Genomic DNA, 27,153 nt, shown 5'->3' with positions numbered 1-27,153 from the left:
AATGCATTTTATTACTATTTACAGCATTTACAGAACAGGGGAAGGGGGGGGGGGGGGTATGAAGACTTTAAAACACAGTTTACTTCCTCATGGTGCCTTCAATCCAGACTATATTGTACATGTATTTACATATGATGATGCATGAGGCGCTGATTTTTCAAATAAATAGCTCCCTATCAAAATCCACATCAGGCCCCAGACCAGTCACCTTCATGAAAAAAAAACAAAAAAAAACAAAAAAAACCCAGCAACAACTTCTTTTGACTGTGTATAGGTGACTGGGCTGCAATTTCCTATGGACAAGGTGATGCAGTTATTTTCAGAGTACAACAGGCCTGATCATCTCCTGACCTGCTGGTGGATTTCATGTTTGTGCTTTCCTTCTGCAGAAGTCCATGGTCTAATCCTTGTAAGTAACCTGGAATTGCTTCAGCCTAAACCTGTGCATGATGTACTAAAACAGGACAATGATCCTGTGGCTCTTCAGCTATTGGAACTAAAACTCCCAGCATGTCCAGACAGCCTTCAACAGTCAGGGCATGCTGGGAGTTGTAATTTTGGAACACCTGGAGAGCCACAGGCTGAAAACTGTATTATAGAGACTCCATGGCTGTCTTCAAATGACAAAGATTTGGGGAAGGGGCTGAAAAAATTTAGGAATGTATATTATCATGGGGAAAGAAAGGACACAAATGACAAGTCCTGGTCTTGGACAAAATGCAAAGGCAGTGAGGCTTGTGAAGGTCACAAGAAACATATGATCTGGGGAACTAACTAAAGCCATCATTCCTAAAAAGGAACACAAGTACACCATGGTGAATGAAAAGTAGTTTTTTTTTTTTTTTTTGTTTTTTTTTTACAGTATCATTTGTGTCAAGTGTCCAAAATATAAAGTGGGGGTCAGGTGGTTGTGCTGGAAGCCATTTTCCTCCTCTTTAATCTCTCTCTCCAATCTTCAGGAAGGGCTTCAAAGTTTGCATTCTTCTCTGCCATGCCACTAAAATAGGAGTGGGAGTCATTGGTTAAATGAAATTCATCTGAATATACAGGCCCATGGCAGAGGATCATAAAGTACTACGGTCTAAAACATAATATATTACAACGTATGATTAAGTTAGCATCAGCTGTTCCAGCATGCCGCCGACACTGACAATCCTCATTGTAACTGTAAGAACAAAGGGCGACTACATTCTGTCATCCCTCTTGGTGCTATGCATCGCTTCACATATGCCTGAAAAAGGCCACTGTTGACTGAAACGTCAAAAACAGACGTAGTCACCTCTCACACTTTATGAATCGTATAAGGAAAAATATATCTTAGTACCATGTTAGCCAGTGGATATGAAATATAAAAATTGAGAGTCTTCGAGGCTGCTTAGGCCCCTTCGTCAGGCTTCGTTTAAACACAATTTCTGAAGGATGCATATTTATGCAAAAAAGGAGACACATAGGAATCCTAATTACATAGGAATATATAGGAGTACTAATTACCATCTACTCTCCCACCCAACATTCTATTCCTGTGTGTCCCCTTATTTGCATAAATATGCATCCTTCAGAAATTGTGTTCAAACCAAGCCTGATGAAGGGGCCTAAGCAGCCTCGAAAACTTGCAATCTGTCATCATTTTGGTAAGCCAATAAAAAAAGGTATCAACTACTGAGACTCAATTTTTATATTTTATGTATTGTATAATTCTACAACAAAATTCTCTTGTGAAACATCTACTGCTGTGATATTCTACAGTAACAAATGGCTACTACATACTTAACAGCTTCCAAATGTACACAATAAGTCATTTGTATCAGGAAAGCCTCCATGATGACCACGTTCAGCCAGTTTACATTAGTAATGCTAACATACCTGGATAACTGCTGCAGCTTCCATTCCTCGATGCGCTTTTGGTTCAGGACACTGCGATCTTCATCACTGGAGCTGGAGTTGTCCTCCTCATCCAATTCCTTCTGAATGTTCTGCCACTTCTGCACCAGGGAGGGCATTTTCACCTTACTCTTCTTCACCTACAAGTAATGAAAGCATTAAAAAGACAGAGGTAACATGAGGGGCTCTCAAACAACTTGCACTTTATCAAATAATCCTTTGAATTCCTTGCAGAGTCTGCAAACCCCATAGACACTGAGCAATATGGAAGAAGACATGTGTGAGTTGGCATGGGGGACCTTAGAACTTCTGTTCTCAGGATCTGTGGTGGTCACAATGATCATACATTTTAGACCTATCTTGAGGACAGTGTGCAAGATAATTTTCAGGATAACCCCTAAAACTAATTGTTATAAAGTTCAATTGAGTTACATTATCCATATTGTGCCCTAAAATGGTCAGTCTTCTAGTCAAATATGTCCTAGCAACAAGAAATATGATTAGACAGCCGTGGAGCCCTTTAAAGGAAGCCAGAGCTGTAGATCCATTTTAGATATGGCTCTTCATCACATGGATTCCCTGCTGTCAATCAGCAATGTGGCATACAAAGGGTTAGAAAGAAGTGCCTTGTAAACTATCCAGGTAGAATTATGACCTAGCATGCTCATCCCCTGTCATCACCCATGTAAAGAGGTTGACTCATGAAGACAAAAACAATTCATTTGCTCTATTAGAGTATAAGGGTGCTATAGAGCACTGAGGGCAAACCATGCAGGTCAAAACCGAAACGCCAAGACATTTTGGGCGACACACATCATCAGCTACTTTGTGTGTTATTGTCATAAACAGCTGCCAATAGTTTTTACTCATCTGTCCATGCTCCTGTCCTGGCCAAATTCCACTGCCTCTTTTAGGCGACAATAACTTATGTCACACCACAAAAAACGTCAGGACGCTGCTGAAATACTTCAGTTTCGGCTACAGCGCACCCTGGAGGTGACGGCACAGGGCAGCCAGGACAAGTGCATGGACAGCCGAGTAAAAATTACTGCCCGCTACTCTATGTAAAAGGGGGGGACGACACACATCATATACTCTGTGTGAGTGATAAAAGGAGGGTGATAAACTGTGGGGGGCGGAGCAAGGAAGAAGAAGGTGGTCATATACCATGTGTGTGTTGGGGGGGGGAGGGCGCGTAGCTGGGGCAAAAGAAAAAGAACAGGTCATATACCATGCGATGGGCCAGAAACACATATAATAAAATACATGCATAAAAAAAATATGCTGCTCAGCTGTCAGGAACACCCCCCTCCCCCCCAGTACAAGTCTATTGATGAGTAGTCATGAAGGGACGTTCCTCACAGCCATAGCAGTGACGTTGAGTTAGGAGTTAATGCCCTTCTGACACATACTGTATTCAGCGCACGGTCGGCTTTCCAGTGGTATATAAAAATCACACTTTAATGAGCTGGCTACATATAATACTATATTTCCCCTGCCACAGATCTATCTTATTATACCCAGCGTAGGCTTTACCAGCTAATCATCAGGCCAGTATTTAAGAATTAAATGTACCAACCATTAGAATTACCTTCAGTTTTTTATTCTTTTTTGACTTCTCGATAGGTGGAGGTTTGCTTGGAGGTGCTTGTATTTGTGATGATGAAACTTGCTGTTCTGGAACTGTAGAAGTGGGCAAGGACGTATGGGTCAATGCATGCTGGATGGTGGGCACTATGTTGGTGCTTGGAATGGTATAGTCTAGGCTGCTTATCACAACTGGAGAAGGGACTTGTAGTGGAAGTCCCATGTAATTGGCAGGGATGCTCATGGCAGCCATTACAGGAGCTGGAATGACAGTAAATTCAAAGTGTTAAAACTGGACAACTAGTCAGTACTAAACCTTATACATACTATCCTATATGACCTGTACACAACGTCAGACCTGCAGGGATGGACTGCTGAGTGTAGAGAACTGGACAACTTCCGATAGTCACAGACTGCTCTCCGTAAACATCTGTGGCCTTACGCTTGGTGGTTTTTCCTGATATAGATGGTTCTGATTTTACCTAAAATACAAATGAGAAATGTGTATGATGGATGAGAAACAAGATGATCATCTGCTCTATCTTTGGTTGAATAAAGATAAAGCAAGTGAGGCTCTACTGCAGCCAGTGCAAATAATGGAGACTCCTGCTGCGGCCCGTTGTCTTGCAGCCAGACATATTACAGGACATATTTCTGGATTTTAAAATGAGTCTTCCAGAGTAAATAATTGATAACCTATTCTTAGGAAAAGCCATCAAATAAAGATAGTCAGGGGTCCAACACAGCACACGGATTAGCTATTTCAGTACTTAACAAGCACAAAGTCATACATTTGTACAGCAACTGTGCTTTGTATCGCAGCTCTGCCACTGTGCTGTCCGAAAACTCTCCAGCGACACCTCTGTCTTCTTCTCCAGATCGCTACTTTACCGGGTCATCGGCCACATCTTCATCCAAAAGTGTCGATAGTGCATGTCTGTCGGCCATTTTCCTGTGGCCGAACAGGCGCTTGTGTGTAAGAGGCCACAGGAAAATGGCCGATGGACATGTGCAGTTGCCACTTTTGGCTGAAGATGCAACAGATGACCCAGCGAAGAGGCAGTCGGGAAAAGATGACAGAGGCGTCGCTGCAGAGTTTTAGGACAGCACAGAAATTTCTGAGGAACGACGGCATGGATCAGAAAAGGAAAAGTAGGAGAAGAATAGCTTTTCTTAAGGCTATTCCGACATGTACTTAGTTAAAAAAGGGATTCTAATAGAGATGAGCGAGTAGCGTTCGATTGAATACCTCCCCTGCATAGTTATTGGTGTTTAAAAAAAAAAAAAAAGCTCCAGGGAAGGCGGGAGGGGAATCGAATTTTTACTGCATGGTATTCAACCGAGTATACCAACAACTATGCAGGGGAGGTAGTCGATCGAATACTACTATTCGATTGAATACTATTCGTTCATCTCTAGATTCTAATGCTAGAATCCCTTTAAGTTTGTTTTGCACTTTTTTGGTGTTTAGGGTTCTTTTTGCCCTCTTACCTTAGCTTCTGGGACCTCAGAATTCACACTTTTTACAAGCATAGCTTCTGTTCCTGGAACAGGGGGTTCTTCACCATCATCTTCTTCCATTTCAACCTCTTCTATTTCACCATCCTCCATTGGGGGGGTGGGGGGTGGTGAGGAAGGGGGAGGTGGGGGAGGTGGAGGAGGGGGTGACTCAGGTGGAGGTGGTGGTGGTGGAAGAGGTGCTTCTAAAGGCAGAGGTGGCTGCACAAACCCCCAGTACTGAGAAACTGGCACATTAGCGGCAACTGAAAGCTTAGTAGAGGCGGGATCTGTAAAAGAATAAACACAATTTACATAATCCAAATTCATACGATTAAACAGGTATTAATGTTTCAGCAACTAAAAGATCCAATCACCAGTGGTGTAGATAGGAAAGCTAAGGGACCATAGAAAAGAATACAACGCTTCACCCGATAAAATGTAACCACTTTATTAAGGTTCAAACAACACAACGCGTTTTGGGCATTCTACAATTCACCATATACAGCTCGGTGCTGTTCTTGTTTTTTGTCTTTGTATCATAAACGGTCATGTTATAAGCTGACTACTCAGCCCCCCTCCCGAAAGTACTATAAAAACTGTAGGGGCTATTGTTTGGTAGTCTTGGTATGGATCATTAAATAGATGCCACGAACCTCTGAAAGTTATCGAATGATGGGTGCACGATATACAAAGGGGCTAACCCTAACCCCATAAAGTGAGCTATCATTTGTAATCACAGCCAAGTATCTCTTTCCATTTATTATACCCTTATTAATTTTATTATATTCTATATAAGAAAAAATATCCCTGTACCGTGTTAGCCAGTAGATATGAAATGAAATTTTTTATTTGAGAGAAGTCCTCGGTAGTTGATACCTTTTTTAATGGCTAAGACAGCTACCAAACCTCAGGAATATGATTATTAGCAGCTCACTGTCACCTCCAACTAACAAAGGAACATTTCCATGTGGACAGAAAAGATGCAAAACCTGCCCGCACATACTGACCACGGATAAAATAAAGATCCCGTCCTCTGATCAACACTACAAGATCCTAGGTAACTTCACCTGCGGCACACCTAATGTGGTGTATTTAATAATGTGCGCCAAGTGTCCTGGGGGCCTGTATGTAGGTGAGACGGGACAGTCACTGAGGATGAGGATGAACTCACACAGACATACGATTAGAGAGCAGAGAATGGACCTCCCTGTGCCAAAACACTTCTGCAATGAAAATCATAATATGACCAATAATATGAAGATCCTGATACTAAGAGGAAATTTCAGAAACAGAAAGAATCACCACATATGGGAGATTAAGCTCATGACGACCTTCAACACTCTCCAAAGGGGATTAAATCAGGCCCAGGGTTTTATGACGTTTTACAACAACTAGACACCATGTCACTGATCAAAAGAAGCAATAAACCCAGAGAACTTTCCTGTGAACTGATATGTTTTTTTAAACTGTTAATTTACATGTTCTGTTTTGCATCTAACACTCCATTCCTGTGTTATAGCATCCTGATGAAGGGACCTAGTAGTCCCGAAAGCTCGATATGTCATCAAAAAGTATTATATTCTAGTGAGATTATTCTCTTTCTTTGACCATCATTTAGCTAACCTGTTTAAAAAACCCATTTGACTACAGGGGGAGGGGGGGTCAGTGCCATACAAACACTTCTCACCAAGTTCTAGGTGGAGACTTGAACTTGGAATCCTTCAATCACTTATACACACAGACCTTTGCCTTACAGTATTGCATTATTCTGTAACTCCAGATCCAAATGTCAGCTGTATAATACAGCCATCACCCAACAAGAATGGGGCAGACAGGAATAAGAGTTACATAAAGTTGTGATATAATTTATTAACACAAATTACCTGGTAAAGATGCTGGTGGATCAGGAGGAAGAGCTGGGGCACCTGGGATTTTGTCCTTTTCAGCCAGTTTAGAGGCTGCTTCGGATTTATTTTTGGGTGCCGACTCCTCCTCTTCTACATCAGGGAACTCCCACTGCGACTCTCCTGAGATTTCATTAACATAGAAATAACGTCTATGATCCCTGAATCACAAAAACAGAGAAAGATTTTAAGTTTCTGCCTTCTGTGCATCTTTATCCTCATTAGGTCCCTTCCCCTGTGGCTGCATCCAGCGGACAGGAGGGAGAACCCAACAAATAGATTCACAAGAATGAAAACTCCATCCATGACGAGGATGGCATCTGCTTGCAGGGAATGTTAGCAAACTTTGCAAATTAAAAGGGCAAGACTTAGTTGGTAACCAATTCAAGAGTACAGAAAATGGGTGGGGGGGATTTATTAAACACTGGAGAAGAGGCAAGCATCACTTTGGGAATGTCAAGCTGAAATATATGACATCCGCTATTAGCTCCACTCATTGAGACAAACTAGGTAATTGTGTATATTTTCTTAGAGCTGAAAGATAAAGAGCAAAGATCTTCAATAAGCATAAAATACAAAATCAAAGTAAGAAACAAAAACAAAAAACAAAACAAATGTAAAAAAATAATTCGGTCTGACCTGCGTCACGAGAGACAGAATCCTGTTCTTCGCTGACACTTGGCACCATGAAGCTTGTGGAAACTTCACCGATGTTACACAGGGAAATGAAGGGTTCCAGAAATCCTGTAAGGGTCACAGAGCTCTCGCATGCGCTTCCCCCTATTACCCCCAGAGCAGTGCAAACTCAGCACTTTGAGTGAAGTTCTAACCAACTTTTCGTCCAATCAGGAACCTCCTTACATGAACACTATGCATACACTTATATAACTTAAGTTTTTCCAATTTGCAGGCCCCAGAAACTACATTTCAGCCGCGTTCACAGTCTCCAGACAGATGAGGTCACGAGGTCAGGTGGTGAAGTCACAAGTCATGTTTGAGATGTGAAAGGTGAAAATTGGGGAAGATTCGTACCTGTCCCAGTGGCAGGACCAGCCTTTAGGAGTGGCGTTAATTTCATATTGTTTTATTTGTTCTGATGCGTCTTGAAGTTTGCGTTTCAAGTAACTCCCGCTGAGAGCGCCTTCTCGCCAATCTGAGATTCGAGTCTGGGAAGAAAAAAAAAAAAAACAGCAGTGTTCAATAAAAAAATAAAGTCTATAATGAAAAATGCAATGCTACAAAAATACTTACCTCAGTTTGAAATAGTAGTACATGGAAATTGGACACATTCTGCCGGCTGATTCCCAAAAATTCCAATTTATTTATCAGGCTGTTAGCGAGTTCTCCAATCTGGAACTGGGAAAAAAAATTCTAAGCAAAAAATAGAATAGAAAGGGCCCTTCCACAACTGTCTTGCAAAGCCATGGCACTCTCTATTAGGCTGTGGCTATGCAGCAACTTAACACACAACTGAATATTTCCATGTTCCCCAGCAACTTCTTCATTAACAGAAGAAAAACTGTGGGTTTTTTTTGTGACTAGCTACAACATACACCTAGGCAAGAATACTAAACAGGAGTTGCCATGTAGCCTTAGTGGCATAGGGGCGTAACAAAGGGAGGTACACGAAGCCACATTGAAAAAGCAGCAAGCAAACAGCTCAGGCAGACCTGCCCACATGTATGTTACACAGACACATCTCAATTCATTCCTCTCTCTGCAGTCAGGAAAAGTAATGAGGGCTGAATTCAGTTTCTCCCATCTTACCAAAAGGGTTTTCTAAAGGACTTATGTGAAAACTGGTTAATTTCATACTTTTACCCTTTCCAGAGTGGCTTCCATGTTAAGCATCTCTCATAGATAAAACATACCACTTTGATGATCCTTATGTAGCAAAGAGATCTTTTTGGACCCCCCTCAGGGTCCATGATCTAGTAGCGATTGATAGCACTGTAACCCCTACAGCTGCGCTCCTAGTTCTGGTGCCTCCTTCCTGTAGCCACTGTAAGTGGAGAGGTGGCTGCACATGTGCTGCTCTCCATTCATTTGTATCAGGATTCCAAAAACAGCCAAGTTAAGTTTAGCTGGTTTGGGAACTTCCATAGAAACTAATGGTGTGAGCTGTGGATACAGAGCTACCTCTTCATTTACAGTATCCATAGATTGGAGACCCTCGCCCTGTAACCTCAACACAAGGCCAGGGTTGAACATCTGTAAGAAATAGGGTCATAGCTACATGTCTAAAAAGAGGAAACCCCTTCAGAGAATAATGTAACAATACAGTTTAGGTTACCCCAATGTTTCTCAAATGTGTATATCAGCAGAGATTACTGTGGAAATCTCTGTACAGCCACCATTTTCTTCTGCATCAGAAATGTAGTCCTCCCACACTATTCATATGGCATACCCTCTGCCATCTCTGACCACATATCGTACTACAACACCCTTCGAATTTCTATGCACTGGTATGGGTCATTTGTGACACACCTTATCGATTGCTTACTCTTACCTAACAGACCCCTATCAACCTCCTCCCCCACTCCTGCTCAAATGGGAGTTGGACTTAAATGTTGAATTTTTGTTGGAACAGAGACCGCATATTTGAATTGACTTAAAGGCAATCGGCTCTCAGTATCAGGAAGTGAGCCATAAACTTCTCTTACATTAGTAGCGTTTCCCCGCCATGCAACAGACCATGATCACTAAGGTCATTCTGCGGTGCTAGAGGTGTGGGGAGGAGGAAGAAGGGACACTGCTACATGTCAAACCTTAACTCCTTTCTGGGATGAGGTCTGTAAAGTAGTCAGACATGTGAGTGGCACTAATAGAGCACTTGGGTCCTGCATAACAGTGACATTCCTCTCAGAGTCTACAAGCGTTCCTGGTTGAGATTTCTGGAAATGGTGGCACAATCCCGTATAACACTGCCATGGAAGCAGACCAACCCACAATCTATGTCCCTCTGGATCTCTAAGGACACAAAGCATATTGGAAAATTTTACCTCTTCCATTACTGACAGCTATTACAAATTTTATAAGACCTGATACTCATGGAAGAAATTACTACTCTAGGCTTTTGGATAAGGTGTGACAGGTCGGGCACTGTGTACTCTGACACTACTAGATGCCTCTCCTCTCCGTTCCATTCTTTTCTCTCTCTTCTTTCCTTTCTTGTTGTTCTTCTTTTTCTTCTCTATCAGTTTTATAAAATACCACCTCTGAACATTTACCCTTACCCTCCAATACTTCACCTCTCCCATTCACATATATGTGCATTCTGAAGGTTTACTACAAGTTAGATTTGATATATCTGCTTTGTGTAGAACTATTAATGAAAAAACAAAAATGACAACATTGACACTAATGCATCTTTTGCAGCTCTCTGCCTTGGGTCACCCCCTATCATTGCCAAATAAACTAATGCACATACTGTTCATCACGGAAAAGACCCTTAAACACTAAACAAACCTTCAGATTGTCATTACCTTCAGATCATCATCTTCTACTTCTTCTTGTGCAGGTTTTGGAGGAAGCTTCATTTTTACACCTTCATTCTCGGGCTCCTTTGCAGGAACGGGACACTCTGCAGCTTCAGCCCCCATTTCTAGGAAAATGACAACCCAAAGTTACCTACAATTTCCGGCAGCGTGTAAAGGGTTGCCCCACAAAATTTTAGCAGATATCTACAACAGCAGATGTGTGCTCACAAGTCCACCACTTCTGTGTGACTGATGGAGATAGAGTACAGTACTCCATCAGTCTCAAAGAAGTCAATAGAGAAGTGGTCAGAGAGGGAGACTCAAGCATTTTTGACACCCAGTGATCAAAATAAAAAATTGCCCCGGCAAAAGTTTTTTTTAATTCCTTAGCCTTGTAGTACAAAGTATCAAAATGTACGGTGAACACCACATTAATGAGATTATTGATGGACTATCCGAAGTCTTGAAGTCTATGGGGCAGCTTTGCCGTACCAAAACCAACACTTACAAATTTACAACGTGTGTAAACATTACCCACCCTCACGGATCAATCCTATGGATAGGCCATCAGTATTAGGAACTGGATAACCCCTTTGACTCACCAGGTGCATCAATCACTTTATTTAGCCTCCAACCTACCACTTCACAAACTAGCTGTAAGTCACTATGTAGTATATGGATGTCATGCTCACTCAAACGTATATACAAATCAGTGATTTCCAGCTCATGTCTGAGTCAGCAAACCAGTCTGCCAATCACATGATCATCTAGGTGACCCATTCAGAACAATGCACCCAATGAGTGAGTGTAGCATTAATTTTACATGGTTATGCACTGTATTACATTGAAAAAAAAAAAAATATTTTTTTTTTTTATACTCGCAGTAAAATCCTTTTCTCGTATTAACTGGGGGACCCAGCACCATAAGTATTGACCCAACCACTACAAGGCTGACACTAGGAGACTGAAAAGCTGGGCTCCACCTCACCTATACTCTCAAATACAGCGTATTAAAACAGTTTGTACTGAAGAAGTAGGAGAGACACAAAAACAAAGAAGGAACACAGAACCAACCACCACTAACATGTCCTTAACCTGTAAAGAACAGCTCGGGTAGGGACAACAGTAAGAAACAAAGGTTGGGATCTGTGACCCCCAGTGAATACAATGAGAAAAGGATTTACCGCAAGTACAAGAAAAAAAATAAAATAAAAAAAAATACAATTTTCTTGCTTATTTCATTGGGGGACACAGCTCCATGGGATGTCCTAAAGAGGTCCCAGAGGGTGGAAAATACACAGCTATGCAAACAACCTAACACACAGCCACTGGTAGAATCTTACAACCCAAGCTGGCATCTGCAGAGGCCACGGAATGGACCTGCAAAAATTTGTGAAAGTGTAGATGGAAGCCCAGGTGGCAGCCTTGCAGACCTAGATGGCAGAAGCCTGATGCGGAATAGCCCGGAAGCTCAGACAGCATTAGTGGAGCGAGTCGTCACACGGAAGGGCAGGACTCTACCCTTAAGCCTATAGGCCTCCTTGATGGCTGACCAAATCCATCTGGAGATGTAAGCAGAAAGGTCCTTGAGAGGGCCCTCAAGGAGGATGAAAAAAAGTGGCCAAATGACGGAAAAGGTCAGTGAGAGACAAATAGACCAGAAAAACCTGGACAATATACAGGCAGTGAAGAGAATGTCTTTCAGGATGCTTTGGGTCCAGACGGAAAGATGGCCAGGCTATATCCTTGTTGTTGTGAAAAGAGGAAACCACCTTGGGCAGAAAAGACTATGGTGGACGAAAGACAACCTTGTCCCTGTGGAGAACCAGAAAGGGAGACTGTAATGTACACTAGAAAAGTGATCTTCCAGAACAGAAGGCAAAGTGGAATCTCATGCAAAGGTTCACAGAGTGGAGCCTAAAGCACCTCAAAGAAGAGCTTAAGATCCCACGAGTGGTCGATAAGGTGGGGGGGGGGGGGGGGGCAGTGTGCCAAACCCTGGAATTAGGTCTTCACCTGAGGTCGGAAGGCCAGAGTCTTCGAAAACAAAATAGAAAGGGCAGAAACCTGACCCTTAAGAAAAAGACCAAGACCTTGATCCAGACTGGAGAAAAGATAGGATCCTGGGAAGAGAGAAAGAGAACGAATAGTTACTCCCACCAGTAAGCGTAAGCCTTCCACGTGTGATGTTAGATCTTGGCCGACTGGGGTTTCCAGGCTCCAAAAACCCGCAATGCCTCAGAACAGCCATGTCGTTAAAAACAGCTGATGTAAGGTGGGGTGGAACAGCAAACCTTGAGACAGAAGGTCTCCCTGCAGGGGAGTGGCCAAGAAGCGTCTGCCAGCAGGAACATAAGATCCACGTACCTGGCGGGGACAATCCCGAGCCACCAAAATGGCAGGAACCCCCTCAGTCTTGAGCTTCTTGATAACTCAAGGTTGACACCACCTCCTGGACCCAGGCGACATCGACAAGCCGGATTTCCCGTAAGGAGAGCAGTCGTCCCTCCACCTGAGAAGCACCGAGTGTGTTGGAAGTGGAAGGCATAGAGCACTTGGAGTGGGACTGCCAGGGCTGACAGGCCAGGGCTTGAAAGAGGGGCTCTAGGAGAGAAAGGTCGAGCCACGAAAGGAGTGAAAGAACTGGGAACAGCTGGAAGAAGATAGCTGATGGGGGAGAAGAGAACTCTTACCCCCTGTGGCCTCGTTGATAAGCTTCTCCAAGCACTTGCCAAAAAGCCGTCTCTGTTTGTGGTGGGAAAAGGGAACGACCACAACCACAACCTTCTTGGAGGCGGCGTCAATGTTCCACAAATGAATCCAAACGGCACGGCAGATAGCCACAGTGAGCCACTTCGAAAGAGTCATCGCACAGGTACTTGGAAGTGTTCAGAATTTGAATGACAAACAGCTGGTTGTCTTGGAGGGAAGCTTCATCAGAGAAGCCTGCCTGGAAATATGTGGCCCTGGATATGCAAGCCTTGCTGACCCAAAAGGCAGCAAAGAAAGGATGCAGAGAAGAGTCAGCCGATAAGAAAGCTGTTTTGGTAAGAGAATCCTCCATCTTGTCTGAAGTATCACTGAGAGAGGTGGAGTCCTCTAAAGCCAGAATGGTATCCTGTGAAAGCCTAGCTACTGCAGGGTCTACCGCAGGAGGCTCTGACCACTTGGCGACACACTGGTCTGGGAGGGGAAAGAGAACATCTGACTTCCTAGTAGTAGACAGAGGATGTCCAGGTGAATTCATTGTTCCTTCAAGATGTGATTAAATGCCCTGTGATTGGGAAAGACCAGAGGAGGGCAACGACTGTGGCGGATGGAGACTTCATTGTGAAAAGCTGCATCCGGGTTCTCTGAGATCTAAAGAGTGTGACCGCATGGATGAGCTCCAGCGTAGCAACGGATATAGATGCGCCTGGCTGATGCTCTAAGTCGCATTCAGTGGAATCCCCAGGAGAAAGAGCGAGCAGGGGGAGATAGAGTTCCGCCTGTTGGAGAGGAGCCATGAGCTGTAGTCAGACAAGCAAGAGAGGGGCCAGGAGGCTCCTGTCTGGCTGAGATGGAAGGCAGAGTGCAGGTAGTCTAAGGCTGTCCACATGGTAACTTTTTGTTACAGTGTGTGCATGTATAAAACTTGGTAAATATACTCATCCATCTTCTCTTCTAATACTCACCTGTCCAGCGTCTTCAGGTGCCGCAGGGTCACCCGCTCGGTGGACCTTGCACATGGGAGAGGGGTCACCAGCAATCCATGTGCCAATGCGGCAAGTGGAGACTAGGTGATCGGCGAGGTGCTCTAGAAGAGCGCTGTGCCTGCAGGTGGGTAAAGATTAGTGCGGCATACATGATGAAGACCCCCCTGAACCTGAAAGAAAATAAAATATAAAAACGATGCAAGACAGAAAGACCAGGTCCTGTTGCCTCCTGCAGACACTAGGTTTAAACTGGCTTAGCACACTGTCTGTGAGAGGGTATAGACTATGAAGTGGAGCCGACATTCTTCAAGTGTCAGCCTACTAGTGGCCGGGTCTATACCCACGATACTGTGTCCCCCAGTGAAATAAGCCAAAGTGGGGGTTTATTGTCTGTGGATATAGGTAGTAGCTTCCACACCTCTAACTGGATTTAACACACTCACCAGTTTCAGGCGTTTCCCTCCCAGTTTTGCTTGAACCGTGGCTTGAGCTAGGGCTGGCGACAGGCACAAAAACTTTCCACTTGCTGGAGAGAGGTTTGGCCTTTTGGGCTTCATCAGACTGACTAAAATCTGAGTGGGGACTGGATCCGGAAATGCTCACATCTCCCTCCTCAAGTGCTCTCAGTTCAGCCTATATGAGAAATAAGAGGAATCAGCCTAATTATCCAATAGGAAACTATCCTACAAGTCTCACACCACTGAAAATCAGAATGTAGTTTGTATCAACAAGCAAAGAAATACAACCCATATGATCACTTTTAGAACTCTGGTTAGTACAGAACCTGCAGGGCACATCATCAAAAAGGTGTATCCCCAGGGCGAAAAAAAAAGTCAAAGCAAAGCCTGCTTTCTCAAAATAGCACCCCACCTGTCTATTTTGTGGCATTACAGTTCAGCTTTAAATTTACTTGGTTATATTTCACAAAAGTATAGATTAAAGAATGTACTAAAGATTCCTTAGAAAATTTCAAATATTAGAAACCTCCACAGAGGCCTCCTTACTTCCTTATAAATCATGCCAAGCCAATGTAGCAATGGTAGTTTCTGGAACCATGATACAGAGGACTGATCCTTACAACTCTCGGCCATGGCGTATGAATTAGCATTGTAGCCTCTCCAAAGCATTCTAAGCATAGTAATGGACATTGAATAGTGGCCACTAGATTTCACATCAATCCTATTTATTTCAATAAAACCACATGGCCACTTAACCAATGAATGTGACATCACTGATCTCTTGAATCAGTGGAGGTGTTGGACTCTGTACATCAGGGGTGCTCACACTTTTTCAGCGTCTGAGCTACTTTATTAGCTGACCAAGGCAAAAGATCTACTAGGGCGGGACCGGGGTGAGCCTGTGGGCGCGGCCGGGTCTGTGGGCGTGACCGGGCTGGATTGTGGGCGTGTCTATGGGCAGGGCAGAGCATGTGGGCGGGGCCGGGCAGATCGTGAATGCAGGAGACAGCGGTGTTCTGTGGCCGCCCAGGGATCCCTGCTGTCTGTCTGTTCACAGCCCCGCCTACCAGTGTCTGGAGATGACTCTCAGCCTGCACTGTGAACAAGCAGACACCGGGGATCCCTGCATCCCGCGATCGACCCATACGTCCTTTGCGATCTACCAGTAGATCGCAATCGACGTATTGGGCACCCCTGCTGTACATGATCTAATAATTATGATCTATCCTAAGAATGAGGGTTGAAGAACTCATTTTTGCCTGCACCACTGTCCCACATGAGAGAGTGTGGTACCATTGTTATTTCACACTATCCTAAGAACAGAACAATATAGTCCCAGAAAACCCCTTTATAAGTGCCTGTTACAGTACCTCTATATCAGGGAACAAGTTTTCTGTGTGCAAAAAAATAAATAAGGCACAAATCTCAAGTTTTAACCATCTTAAAAACTATTCTTAAGGGGACAAAACACTCAAAGTCAGGAGAGGAAAAAAAAAAAAAAAGGAATGGATCCCGAACCCTTTTCCTCTCCAAGACCCGTTCCAGCTCCAAGGTGTCCTGCTCCTCTATCTCCTCTTCACTCTCTCCAGACTGGACGGTACTGCAGATGTCATCCTGGGCATGTTTGTCCACTGCAGGCTCTCCATCAGTACAGACGGCAGCCATGTCCTCATCGTCCTCAGAAGCAGCTTCCACCATATCTTCTTTACAGATGACCTTCTTCCTCCAGCGCTCCTCTTCCTCTTTCACCTCATCTGGTAATAGTGGTGCCAGGAGCGATGCAGCCACCCCGACTTTCTCTTCCTCTTTATTGGAAAGGGCCTGAATGGCTTCATTAACTTCCTAAAATAGTGATAAAGACCAGACAAACACACACAAAAAAAAATATCACCCACATGTTTTCCAACAGGGAACCTCAATTTAGGCCATATAGGTTTTCCTGGTTAAATGCAGTCGTAAAAAAGAATGAAGTCCCAACTCCACACTCATACTAAAGGGCTGCCACATGACATGAATGTTAGCTAGATGTACAACCTCTGGAAGTCCAACATTCCTGTTCTTGGTGGCAGAGCATATGTAATTTCTACTCCACAAAGCCAAATAAGTGCAGTCCGCTATTTCTCATTTCTCTCTATGGAGAAGGATTATTGCTTGCTTGTCTGTTTTTTACTTGAGAACAGGGATTTAGGGCTCCTCATTCTCAGCAACAACGACGGACTCACAGGATAACCCTCAGCCAATCTTATTCATAATTTGACATTTTTCGAGTTTAGTTTTTGCACCCCCCCCCTTCCAAACCCCATAACTACTTCATTTTTCCGCTCCCAGAGCCATATGAGGTCTTAAGGTTTGCGGGACAAATGTGGCTGTTTAGGTGAAAAGGGCCCAGATCGTCGATACTAATTATAGAGAAAATAGTCCAAAACATATTTGGGTAAAAAAATCACAATTTTGTTTTATGCAAAAATTTTATTTAAAAATATGTCAATTGTGCTTTCAATAAAAATTTTTTTGCTGTTTCGGACAATGTTACACCATAACTGTTACAATGATACCAAGAACTCCATATCGACAGTGTGGGCCCTTTTCACATAAACAGCCACAAATTGTTCTTCATGATGCAGCCATTAATTATTCTGTACATTGTACTAGGAAGCTGGAAATAAAAATTCTGAATGTGGTGGATTTGAAGAAAAAGTGCACGCCTGTGATTTTCTTACGGGCTTCGTTTTTATGGCGTTCACTGTGCAGCCAAAATTACCTGTCATCTGTATTCTATGTTTCGGCATGATTACGGGGATATCAAATTTATATAGTTTTATTTACATTTTAACCCCTTAAAAATCCAAAACTGTGCCAAAATTTTATTTTCTAAAAGTTGCCATATTCTGACACCCATAACTTTTTTTTTTATACTTCCATGTATGGGGCTGTATAGGGTGTCCTTTTTTGTGGGACCTTTTATGGGGCAACACGATGGATCAATGGTTAGCACTGCAGTCTTTCAGCGCTGGAGTCCTGGGTTTGAATTCTGCCAAGACATCATCTGCAAGGAGTTTGTATGTTCTCTCCATGTTTGCATGGATTTCCTCCCATGCTCCAAAGACATACTGATAGTGAAAGATGTAGATTGTGAGCCCTGTACGGGGCTCACACTCTACATAAAAAAAAAATAAAAAAAATAAAAAGTTATACCATTTTGTGGAATTGCTATGGCTTTGATCACTTTTTATTCAAATTTTTATCAGAGGCAAAACAGTGAAAAAAACACAAACTTTTTTTTTTTTCACCCGTTACGGAGTTTACAATTGAAGTTAGAGATGAGCGAATACTATTCGAATAGCACGCTCCCACTGCAATGTATGGAAGCGTCACGCAGACTTTGCCGGCGGCCGCCGCTTAACTCCATGCGTGCCGCCGCTTCTATCCATATATAAGGCGCACTTTCGATTTCTGAGGAAATCGTAGGATTTTATGTGTGCCTTATAGTCCGGAAAATACAGTATTTAACTACCTTTATATGTGTTCTATGCATTTGTTACACCTCATAGGGGTCTTGAACCCCAGGGGGGTCTGATCCCTAATGCAATGCATTGCAAAAAAACCAGCAATTCTATTGCAGGCTACATAGAGTAGCCTGGAATAGAATCCATTGAATGACAGGCCAGGGAGCCTTCACAAGGCTCCCCGCTGTCATGACAATGGGATCCCAGAGCTTGCTCCAGGTGCCGGCGATTGCTCTGTTAAAATGTCAGCGCCCCCGCCGCCGGGAAAACGGTGCCTCAGCCAGCTTTGATCGAGGCGCCAGAGGGGTTAAAGCAGCAGACACCTGGTGGCTATGGCGGCCGCCCAGCTCCTGAGCGACCGCCATGTTTAAATACCCGACATCCAACATTCTAGTACGGCAGATGACGGGAACGGGTTAAGGGACTATAATACAACATGTCATATTGGCTATTTTCCATTTATAGGTGAATATATGCAAATAATACGAAAGTTTACAGATGTTACCAAAAGTAAACATACCTTCTTTGGTTCTCTCTTCAGCACAGGCACACTGCTGACATTAGAGACTGTTGTCAATACTGCAGCCTCTTCTTCACATTCTTTCCCAGAAGCTAAAGTAACTGTTCCTGACAGCACAGGAACATCAATGCTGCAAGTCAAGAATAATCTATTACTACCTATTAGCAAAGCAACAAAAGGAATAACAATGCAATATACAAGCTCCTTACCTGTTGTATCCTTGTGCTCCTTGTACCTGTGAAGCCAGGCACGGAGGCAGCTCCCAGGTGACTTCATTGGTGTGAGTATTCCAGTAGTAGTAACAACCAGTATTTTCATCCCACACTTCCTGCCAATCACCCATCTCAACTCCAACTGAAAAACAAGTATGGACAATTTACTAACCCATGTGCTGAAACATGTTAATGTCAGGTAAACCTACTGAAAACAAAATAAGGAGCTAGCATTGTACAATCCAACACGCCCCAACCTTTGTATGCATGGGAGGTAAGCTGGTGTTGAAGTGGTATAGCAACAGCATGTCTCCCTCTCCACATTAAAGCAAACATGCAAGTATGGCTGATTATACATGCTTACAATAACAAAAAGAGGAAAAGTTGTTAGTTGAATAAACTGGAATGTACAGCAACAGAATAGTGGACTTTAAACAAATACCACCCACAAACTGCAAACCCCCCCCAAAACCTGCAGCACATCAATTATTGCTCTTCAGCTGCAGTTGTCGACCACAATGCAAAGAATGAAAGCGTGCCACACACTTGGAAACTGACACAAATCAGTGATGAAAACAAGCTATTTTTGGCTGGCAATTGCCACAGGCAGGTCTGCGGTGGTCAAACCCATGGTGGGCCCGACCTGTGTGGCCTTAGCCTTTAAGGATTTTTCCTATAACAAACATTTTTCACCTATACACAGTAGATAAAGGCCATGCATTACCACCACTCAATTAACTTATAAAAAACCAGCAGAGTGATATACGTCGCTATTTTAGTCAGTCCCATAGAAGTGAAGGAAGTGGTGGTCACACATACGAACTTCAACTCCATTCATATACAGGACACAAGGTCACCAGCTCTCCTGACTGGTGGAATTCTGGCCCACAGAGATCATACATTTATTACCTATCTTGTGGATAGGCAATAAATATTTGTTATGGGAAAACCACTAAGAATACGTACAACTTTGGGAAAGTAAACGAACAGCAGAAAAACAGTTCCTTACCTCCAGCCAAAGAACACTGAGTGTCATAATGCCACATATTTCCAGCTGCATTATGATCTGACCCATTGTGCACAGTAGACATTGAGCCATGAGAATCCTTTGGATCTGGTTTTGGAGGAGTTGGAGGAGGAATAGTAGACGTTGAGATGATGTTTGTATCAGGAGGGGGAGGGGCAGTAATAGCATCAATTTCCTATGGAAGAGACAAAAAAAACATACAGGTCACAAGCCCATGAACTAGAATCAATATATCCTTAGCCTTAAGCATTGTTTGCAGTAAATTAAAATTTAATAAATGTACATAGAAAAATGTGACAATTTTTTTTTAAAGGCATTTTATTCTTCATTTTTTCCTTATCTGTTTGCTCTGATGAGATTCTTAATTCCATTCAAAGCTCTAAAACTGCACAAAGCAGAGGGCAAGGCACTACAATATCCAAAAGATGAGGGCACTACCACTGTGACCCTCAACATAAATACAGAAGTGGCTGCACATGTCCAGCTCTTTTCATTCACTTCTATGGGAATCCTGAATATAGCAGAGCATGTCAACTCCATATTCACAGTGACCACAGACTTCCAGGGAGCACCATAGGTGCAGGTCCAAATGTGGTCTCAAATGTCTAAGAATACCCACTGTAAACAACTCAACATTGAGATCATTTACTACATCCCATTATCAAGCAGAACTCTACACCCCTCTCCCTACTGAAAAATAAATGCACACCTGGCCTGGTGCATGTTTGAAGGGGAGTCAAGAGGAATTGCTAAGAGCTAGTTCAAAGCTATGACTGCTTATAACTCCTATTATGTAGCATGCACGCTCCTTACCGCAAGGAAATTAGCCAAGGTGCTGTCAATGTCTGTAGATGTGTTTCCTTTTGTATTGGTTATAGGTTTGTCAGTCGTGTCTCCATCCTCATCATCACTGTCTGTATATGCTCCCAGCAGACACAGTCCACCTGTGAAAGGAAAAAAATACAATTTATAGTTCACAATCATCATGTACTGACATTGGGACACTATTTCTGCAAGTGTAAAATCTATTCCATGTGTGTGAATGGGGCAGTTCCTTCAACTTGTGCACAGCTTTATTACAGACTCATTCATATGAATGGGACAGTCAAAGAAATTTCTTCTATCAATCTGTGTGCGATTATACCCTAAGAATATTATTTACCTGTAGGTTTAACTACTGCAGCCTGCGGTTCTGTCCCCATCCCAGCAGCAGAAGGACCCAGTCCTTTCTGAGTCTCTGCATCATCTGCGGGGAAAAAGATACACAATTTACATAAGAATTCAGGATTTGGTGTACTAAGTTGACTTGATACCACATTGACATATATGGTCTGCTGAGCCAAATAAAAGACTTAGGCTAGAGCATCACAATGACATGTAGTCACAAAACATAAATTGTGCCTAGTGATGGAGAACATGGTCACTTGTTACCCATAAGCAGCTAATTACCAGAGCTTGACATGACGGCATTCATCAACATGTGTGATTTTAATGCTATGTGCACAGAAGGTGCTCTGTAGTCTAAGTTTTAAAGAACTATATCCCAATATATCCAAATATAGTTCCATCTAATCAATAGATGCCCAAGGGTTCGCTGTCTGAATACAGCCATTCCATGTAATTCTATGGGGCTGTAAGAGGAAAACAAGCATTGTAATCAGCTTCTATTCAACAGTAGCACAGAAGTTATCCAAAACATGAATTTGATGCAACTGCTCTGTTCAAACAATGACTCTGTTCTTGTGATTGATGAGGTACTGGGCAGTCACACGCCCAACAAACAGGTATCTCCCATCTCATCGTTTGAGCATAAAAAAGAGGCATTATGTGTAGGGAGCACAAAGTAGGAATCATTAGTGTGTGAGGGAACTATTAATAACATAAGATAGGTAGTAATTGTCTCACCAGCGGGGATCTCCAGTTATGGCAAAAACATGTGTCCGAAATTCCCCATTCAAACATAATGCCAGTCAATGTTTGCCACTGTTGCATTCAAACTTTAAGTGACTGATGAAAATGACACCATCAGCCAGGAAGTATGATAACACCAGACTGATGAAGAGGACTGTACTCGCCTAGATGTCAGCTCCATAAAGAGTGAACACAGTGGTAGAGAGCAAAATATACCTCCACAAACAGCTACTTCAGAGAGGTAATGAGTTTTGATTGTGCGTCATCTATTTAAGCAATATGCTAAAGAAACCAGTTTATAATGTTTGGTAAGGTCACAAAGACTTTTCTATACTTAACAGCGTAATCTGGGGAATAGTATAGATTATGTTAGGGACATTAAAGTGTCCTCATAAGAGTATGTTGCAGAGTTCCAAATTAGATTCATTAACAGGCCTAGATGGCCTGCAGCCATTTTCTTTAAGCCTGGAGAACTGATTAAACACAAGATGGTAGTGTATCAAAAGAGTTCTGCTTTATTATAAGAAAAAGGTAGTTTAAATACATTACAGACAAAGAGCTGGCTTGGCTATTCTAATCAGGTACAACATAATTGGTTATAGAGATATAAGACAAGCCTGGCACATGGCTATTGGCTGAGGCTCATTATAATTTTCCACACTGGGATGGACTTTCCCATGAAACAAAGAAGGATTTGAAATACTTATGTGTGAGCTAACATCCCAGACTGTCTATATGTGTATATCATGGCAAAAGAGATAAGATGACATGTTCCAACTTAATTAACAATTAGCTACATAGATTCTATCTATACAAACTCTAATTGACCTTCATAAACCATAAAATATGACAAAGTGCCCAGATACCATAAAATTAATACTTTTGTCGGTTATGTGTCCATACATCATGTAAAGGAGGTAAGCGATATACAAAGTCAGCTGCATCTTCTCAAAATGAGGCCCTTGAGAGATAATGATTAGCAACCTATGCATTAACGTTCATTATCACATTCCTTAAAGTCTAACAAAGGGCCTCCTTGATTTAAACAGAAAAATCAGTTTATATGTGAAAGAGTATAAGATGGCTGCCAAAATACAAAGATGGAGGACTTAACTCTAACAATTACTAACATAGTACATTCCCTACACTGGATAAGCTTACTTACTAATACATACACAGGTGCCCCAAAGCCCTGATGAATAAATTTGTAGAGCACAGAAGTCTAATTTTTGGACCCATGACTAACGCCACTCACCTCAATGGACATGTGGCTGCAGTAGAGGAGTCTGACATCAAGACAGCACTCACAGTTTTGACAACCCATTGTTGTCTGCAAAGGTAAACTTCTAGGCTCCAGAAAAAATACTTATATGTTAGTAATAAAGCTTACCCAGGTCATGTGTAGTGGTGTATTCAGCAAAGACAACCTAACTGGAGTGTAAATAATTTATGATGTAACTGAAATCAGCTTTGGAAGTGAACAGAGAAGCATAAAAACCGGAAGCACATTCCACTACGTGTTGTAGATGCCGTGCAAATGGTTTCCTATTAAGAAAATGGCTTAAAAAAAAATAAAGAAAGAGTCCTTATAGTCAATAACATGGCAGGTCAGAGGGTCTTAGAAGGAGCATTGGGTCTCTGCGGTCCCTTCGTCCATGACAGTCAGTAACTCCATACTAGGGAAGCAACCAGACCCTCACATTCCAGTTGTCAGTGAAGTGACCCCACCATTCCCTATTAATGTAGCACAGAACCTCCCTAAACAGGCTGGAGACGTGTTATGGCCTAAACCACCACCCACACGCCATAATCCAGCGGAGGGCCCAGCGCCTTACCGTCTGATCCAGAGCCTGTCTCTTCCCGTACAGCGGCTGCCCGTGGCCCGGGGGGTGAGAGTTGTAGGATCGGTCTCCGGCCCGAGGCCGCCCGCGTCTTCTTACCCATGAAATCCTAGACAAGTTGCCTCTCTGCGCGCGCAGAAAGATGACGTCACATCCGAACGCGACACAAAGGGAAGACTTGCCAAGCAATAGCACGTGACCACTCACGTCACATGGTGTCCAGCGGCTCCTCCTTAGAGCTTAAAGGATGTGTAATGAGTCCGGGAGGCAGAAGAGGAGTCCGGGAGGCAGAAGAGGAGTCCGGGAGGCAGAAGAGGAGTCCGGGGCACCGTTATGATCTAGAGCAGGGGCAAGAAACCGTCAGCACACCAGCTGTTGTAAAACTACAACTCCCAGCATGCTTAGTAGCTCTGCTGTTCTTAGAACTCCCGTGGAAGTACATGGAGCATGTTGAGAGTCGTAGTTGCATAGCAGCTGGAGTGTCGGAAGTTGCCGACCTCTGTTCTATAGGGTACAGCTGAATATTAGTTTTTTTCAAATTTCTTAATTAAAAAATGTTATCTAAACGTGTAGTGTTTTTGTCTTAAAGGGGTTTCCACTTTCTTCTCTTGATGGCTTATACAATTGATCCTTAGGTGAGGCTAGCAATAACAGACTTTTCAGGATTTGAAGTCTAAAGAACATCACTTCAGTACAGACACTCGCCACTAGTTTGTACAGCAAATGTACTGGTGATGTGCGAGGTTCCCAGGTGTCAGACCCCACAGATAAAAGGATAGGCCACCAGTTGTAGAAAGTGGATAATCCCTTTAAAGGTTTTGACCATCCCTTAAAATTTACTTCAGGGGGTGGGGAGAATATGTCTTCAGGATGTACACTCCACTAGCTGCACCAGTCTGCGTGTGCTGCATCTCGCTGGTCACCCATTGGCAACATGAATGCCAGTCACCTCACTATCACGTGAGAGGTCCACCGAGGGGTGACTCCTGAAGACTGTGAATTATAGCAGAGCTCCTATTCCCCTCCCCTTTTAGAGTATGGCTTCATCGGTTCTCCCTTTTGTTTTTCCTTAGGGTCCCTTCCACCATGTTTTCACCACCTGGCTTCCTTTATAGCTGCCATGTTTTATACATGCACCTTCTGTAATAAAAACTTGCCATGTGGTCAAGCTAAGCCCATCTACTCTCACTGCCTTGCATCTAAGCTAGATCAGGACGCTCCTGGCCCAGCTCTGGCAGATCCTTCTCTTGAACTGTGTGGCTTCTGGTACCTGGGCCATAGGCAGACTTGCCACCCTCAAGCAGTCTGTGGTAGAATCTTTGGAACGATTGCCTTCCCAGACTGCCGGTCACTTGGTGACTTTTAGGTCCTTCCCCAGTCACCCTCTTCACTCCCATTCCCGCTCCAGGAGCTATCCCGGGAATTATTTTACAGGTCATTGTCCTCCTACCCTTCCTTTGGGCACTCCCTGGCTAGGACCGTAATTCATGGCTTGCAGACAGAACCTTTTCATATGTGGTATGCTTTTTTTTAGTACCCTTCACACTATTCCCATTCAAAATTATCCTCAGTTTGCTTATAGGTCCAATATGATCGACAATTTGTGGACCAACAGAGTATAAAGCAAGACAGACCTACTATAGCCTGTATGTTATATCTCTGGCGATAAACTGCTCAAAAAAAATAAATAAATAAAAAGGGAACACAAATAATACATCCTAGATCTGAATGAATGAAATATACTCATTGAATACTTTATTCTGTACAACGTCGAATGTGATGACAACAAAATCACACAAAATTCATCAATGAAAATCAAATTTATTAACCAATCGAGGCCTGGATTTGGAGTTATTCCCATAATTAAAGTGGAAAAGTACACTACAGGCTGATCCAAGTTTGATGTAATGTCTTTAAAACATGTCAAAATGAGGCCGAGTAGTGTGTGTGGCCTCCACGTGCCTGTATGACCTCCCTACAATGCCTGGGCATGCTCCTGATGAGGTTGTGCATGGTCTCCAGAGTGATCTCCTCCCAGACCTGGACTAAAGTATCTGCCAACTTGTGGACAGTCTGTGGTACAACGTGACACGCTACCATAAGACAGGCCAGTACACCAGGAGACATGGAGGGCACCGTAGGAGGGCAAAAACGCAGCAGTAGGACTGCTACCTCCACCTTTGTGCAAGGAGGAACAGGCGGAGCACTGCCAGAGCCCTGCAAAATGACCTCCAGCAGACCACATATATGCATGTGTCCGTACAAATAATTAGAAACCAACTCCATGAGGATGGTATGAGGCCCGATGTCCATAGATGGGGGTTGTGCTCACAGCCCAACACCGTGCAGGACACTTGGCATTTGCCACAGAACACCAGGATTGGCAACTTCGCCACTGGCATCTAGTGCTCTTTCACTAATGAAAGCAGGTTCACACTGAGCACATGTGACAGACGTGACAGAGTCTGGAGACGCTGTGGAGAGCAATCTGCTGCCTGCAACATCCTTCAGCATGACAGGCAGTGGGTCAGTAATGGTGTGGGGTGGCATTTCTTTGGAGGGCTGCACAGCCCTCCATGTGCTCATCAGAGCTAGCCTGACTGCCATTAGGTACTGAGATGAGATCCTCAGACCCTTGTGAGACCATATGCTGGTGCAGTTGGCCCAGGGTTCCTCCTAATGCGGGACAATGCCAGACCTCATGTGGCTGGAGTGCGTCAGCAGTTCCTACAAGATGAAGGCATTGAAGATATGGACTGGCACATGGTCAGCAGTGGTGCTCGGGTGGACTATGCTGGTTATAGAGGAGAGCACATGGTCAGCAGTGGTGCTCAGGGGTACTAGGCTGGTTATAGAGGAGAGCACATGGTCAGCAGTGGTGCTCGGGTGGACTATGCTGGTTATAGAGGAGAGTACATGGTCAGCAGAGGTGCTCAGGTGGACCAGGCTGGTTATGGAGGAGAGCACATGGTCAGCAGAGGTGCTGATGCAGAGTCACTCATTCAGAGGTAGTTGTAATATTTCCTCTAACCCTCACCATTTCCCAGATATGACAGCTATTACTTTTGGTGAGAGATATGCTAATTTGGCGGTGTCAGAGAGGAACAGACACAGGGGTACGACTTTAGAGCTCCCTGACAATGTGCAATTAGAGGAGGACAGTGTCAGAGTGCTCAGTCACTCTCCTTAGTCCCTATGTAATTATGGAAAGAGCTGGAAGTGGTGAGAGGTCACAACCGAAACATGGATGAGGAAAAATGGCAATATTGGAATGTGAAAGACTTAGGCTGAATTCACATGTCTGAGTCCTGAAAAACAGCCCATGTGCAGGTCATGTTTCTTGGACTAAGTCCGGCTGTATGAAGTGACTCCAGAGTTATGATGCAGTGAGTTGTCAGACAGCAGAATGCTACTGTACTGAACTGACACAAAGCTGTCACTTTGGTGATAAAGTGCTTTGGCCATTCAGTAGCTGACAGCATCATATTTCACTCTGAGTTCACGTCATACAGTTCATTCTGGGGACTATAGCTCGGACTGTTTTTACTGGAGAAGACTCCATCTTGTGATTCTAGAAGCTGTGAATGAACTAAACCTGAAGAGATTGTACAGCGAGAGGAGTCTGACTTCTC

General features: G+C 43.4%; 1 protein-coding gene across 1 annotated transcript; it reads right to left on the bottom strand.

The window, feature by feature from the left end:
• On the bottom strand, positions 1–23,670 carry FNBP4 (formin binding protein 4). The gene is made up of 17 exons (XM_075280700.1): positions 23,516–23,670; positions 20,932–21,015; positions 20,583–20,713; positions 19,752–19,944; positions 18,740–18,884; positions 18,531–18,660; positions 16,023–16,346; positions 14,490–14,679; positions 10,358–10,476; positions 8,124–8,228; positions 7,905–8,038; positions 6,852–7,033; positions 4,960–5,255; positions 3,827–3,950; positions 3,473–3,729; positions 1,864–2,021; positions 1–997 (listed from the first exon to the last, which is right to left on the bottom strand). The coding sequence occupies exons 1-17, from the start codon at positions 23,622–23,624 to the stop codon at positions 901–903; spliced, it is 2,778 nt and encodes a 925-aa protein (XP_075136801.1). The 5' UTR covers positions 23,625–23,670; the 3' UTR covers positions 1–900.
• Between the last annotated feature and the right edge of the window lie 3,483 nt (positions 23,671–27,153).

The sequence above is a fragment of the Leptodactylus fuscus genome, chromosome 7 (genome assembly GCF_031893055.1).
Source record: "Leptodactylus fuscus isolate aLepFus1 chromosome 7, aLepFus1.hap2, whole genome shotgun sequence".
NCBI classification, from domain to species: Eukaryota; Metazoa; Chordata; class Amphibia; order Anura; family Leptodactylidae; genus Leptodactylus; species Leptodactylus fuscus.
Note: the sequence above shows the minus strand (reverse complement) of the source record. Positions and strands in the feature narration are given on the sequence as shown.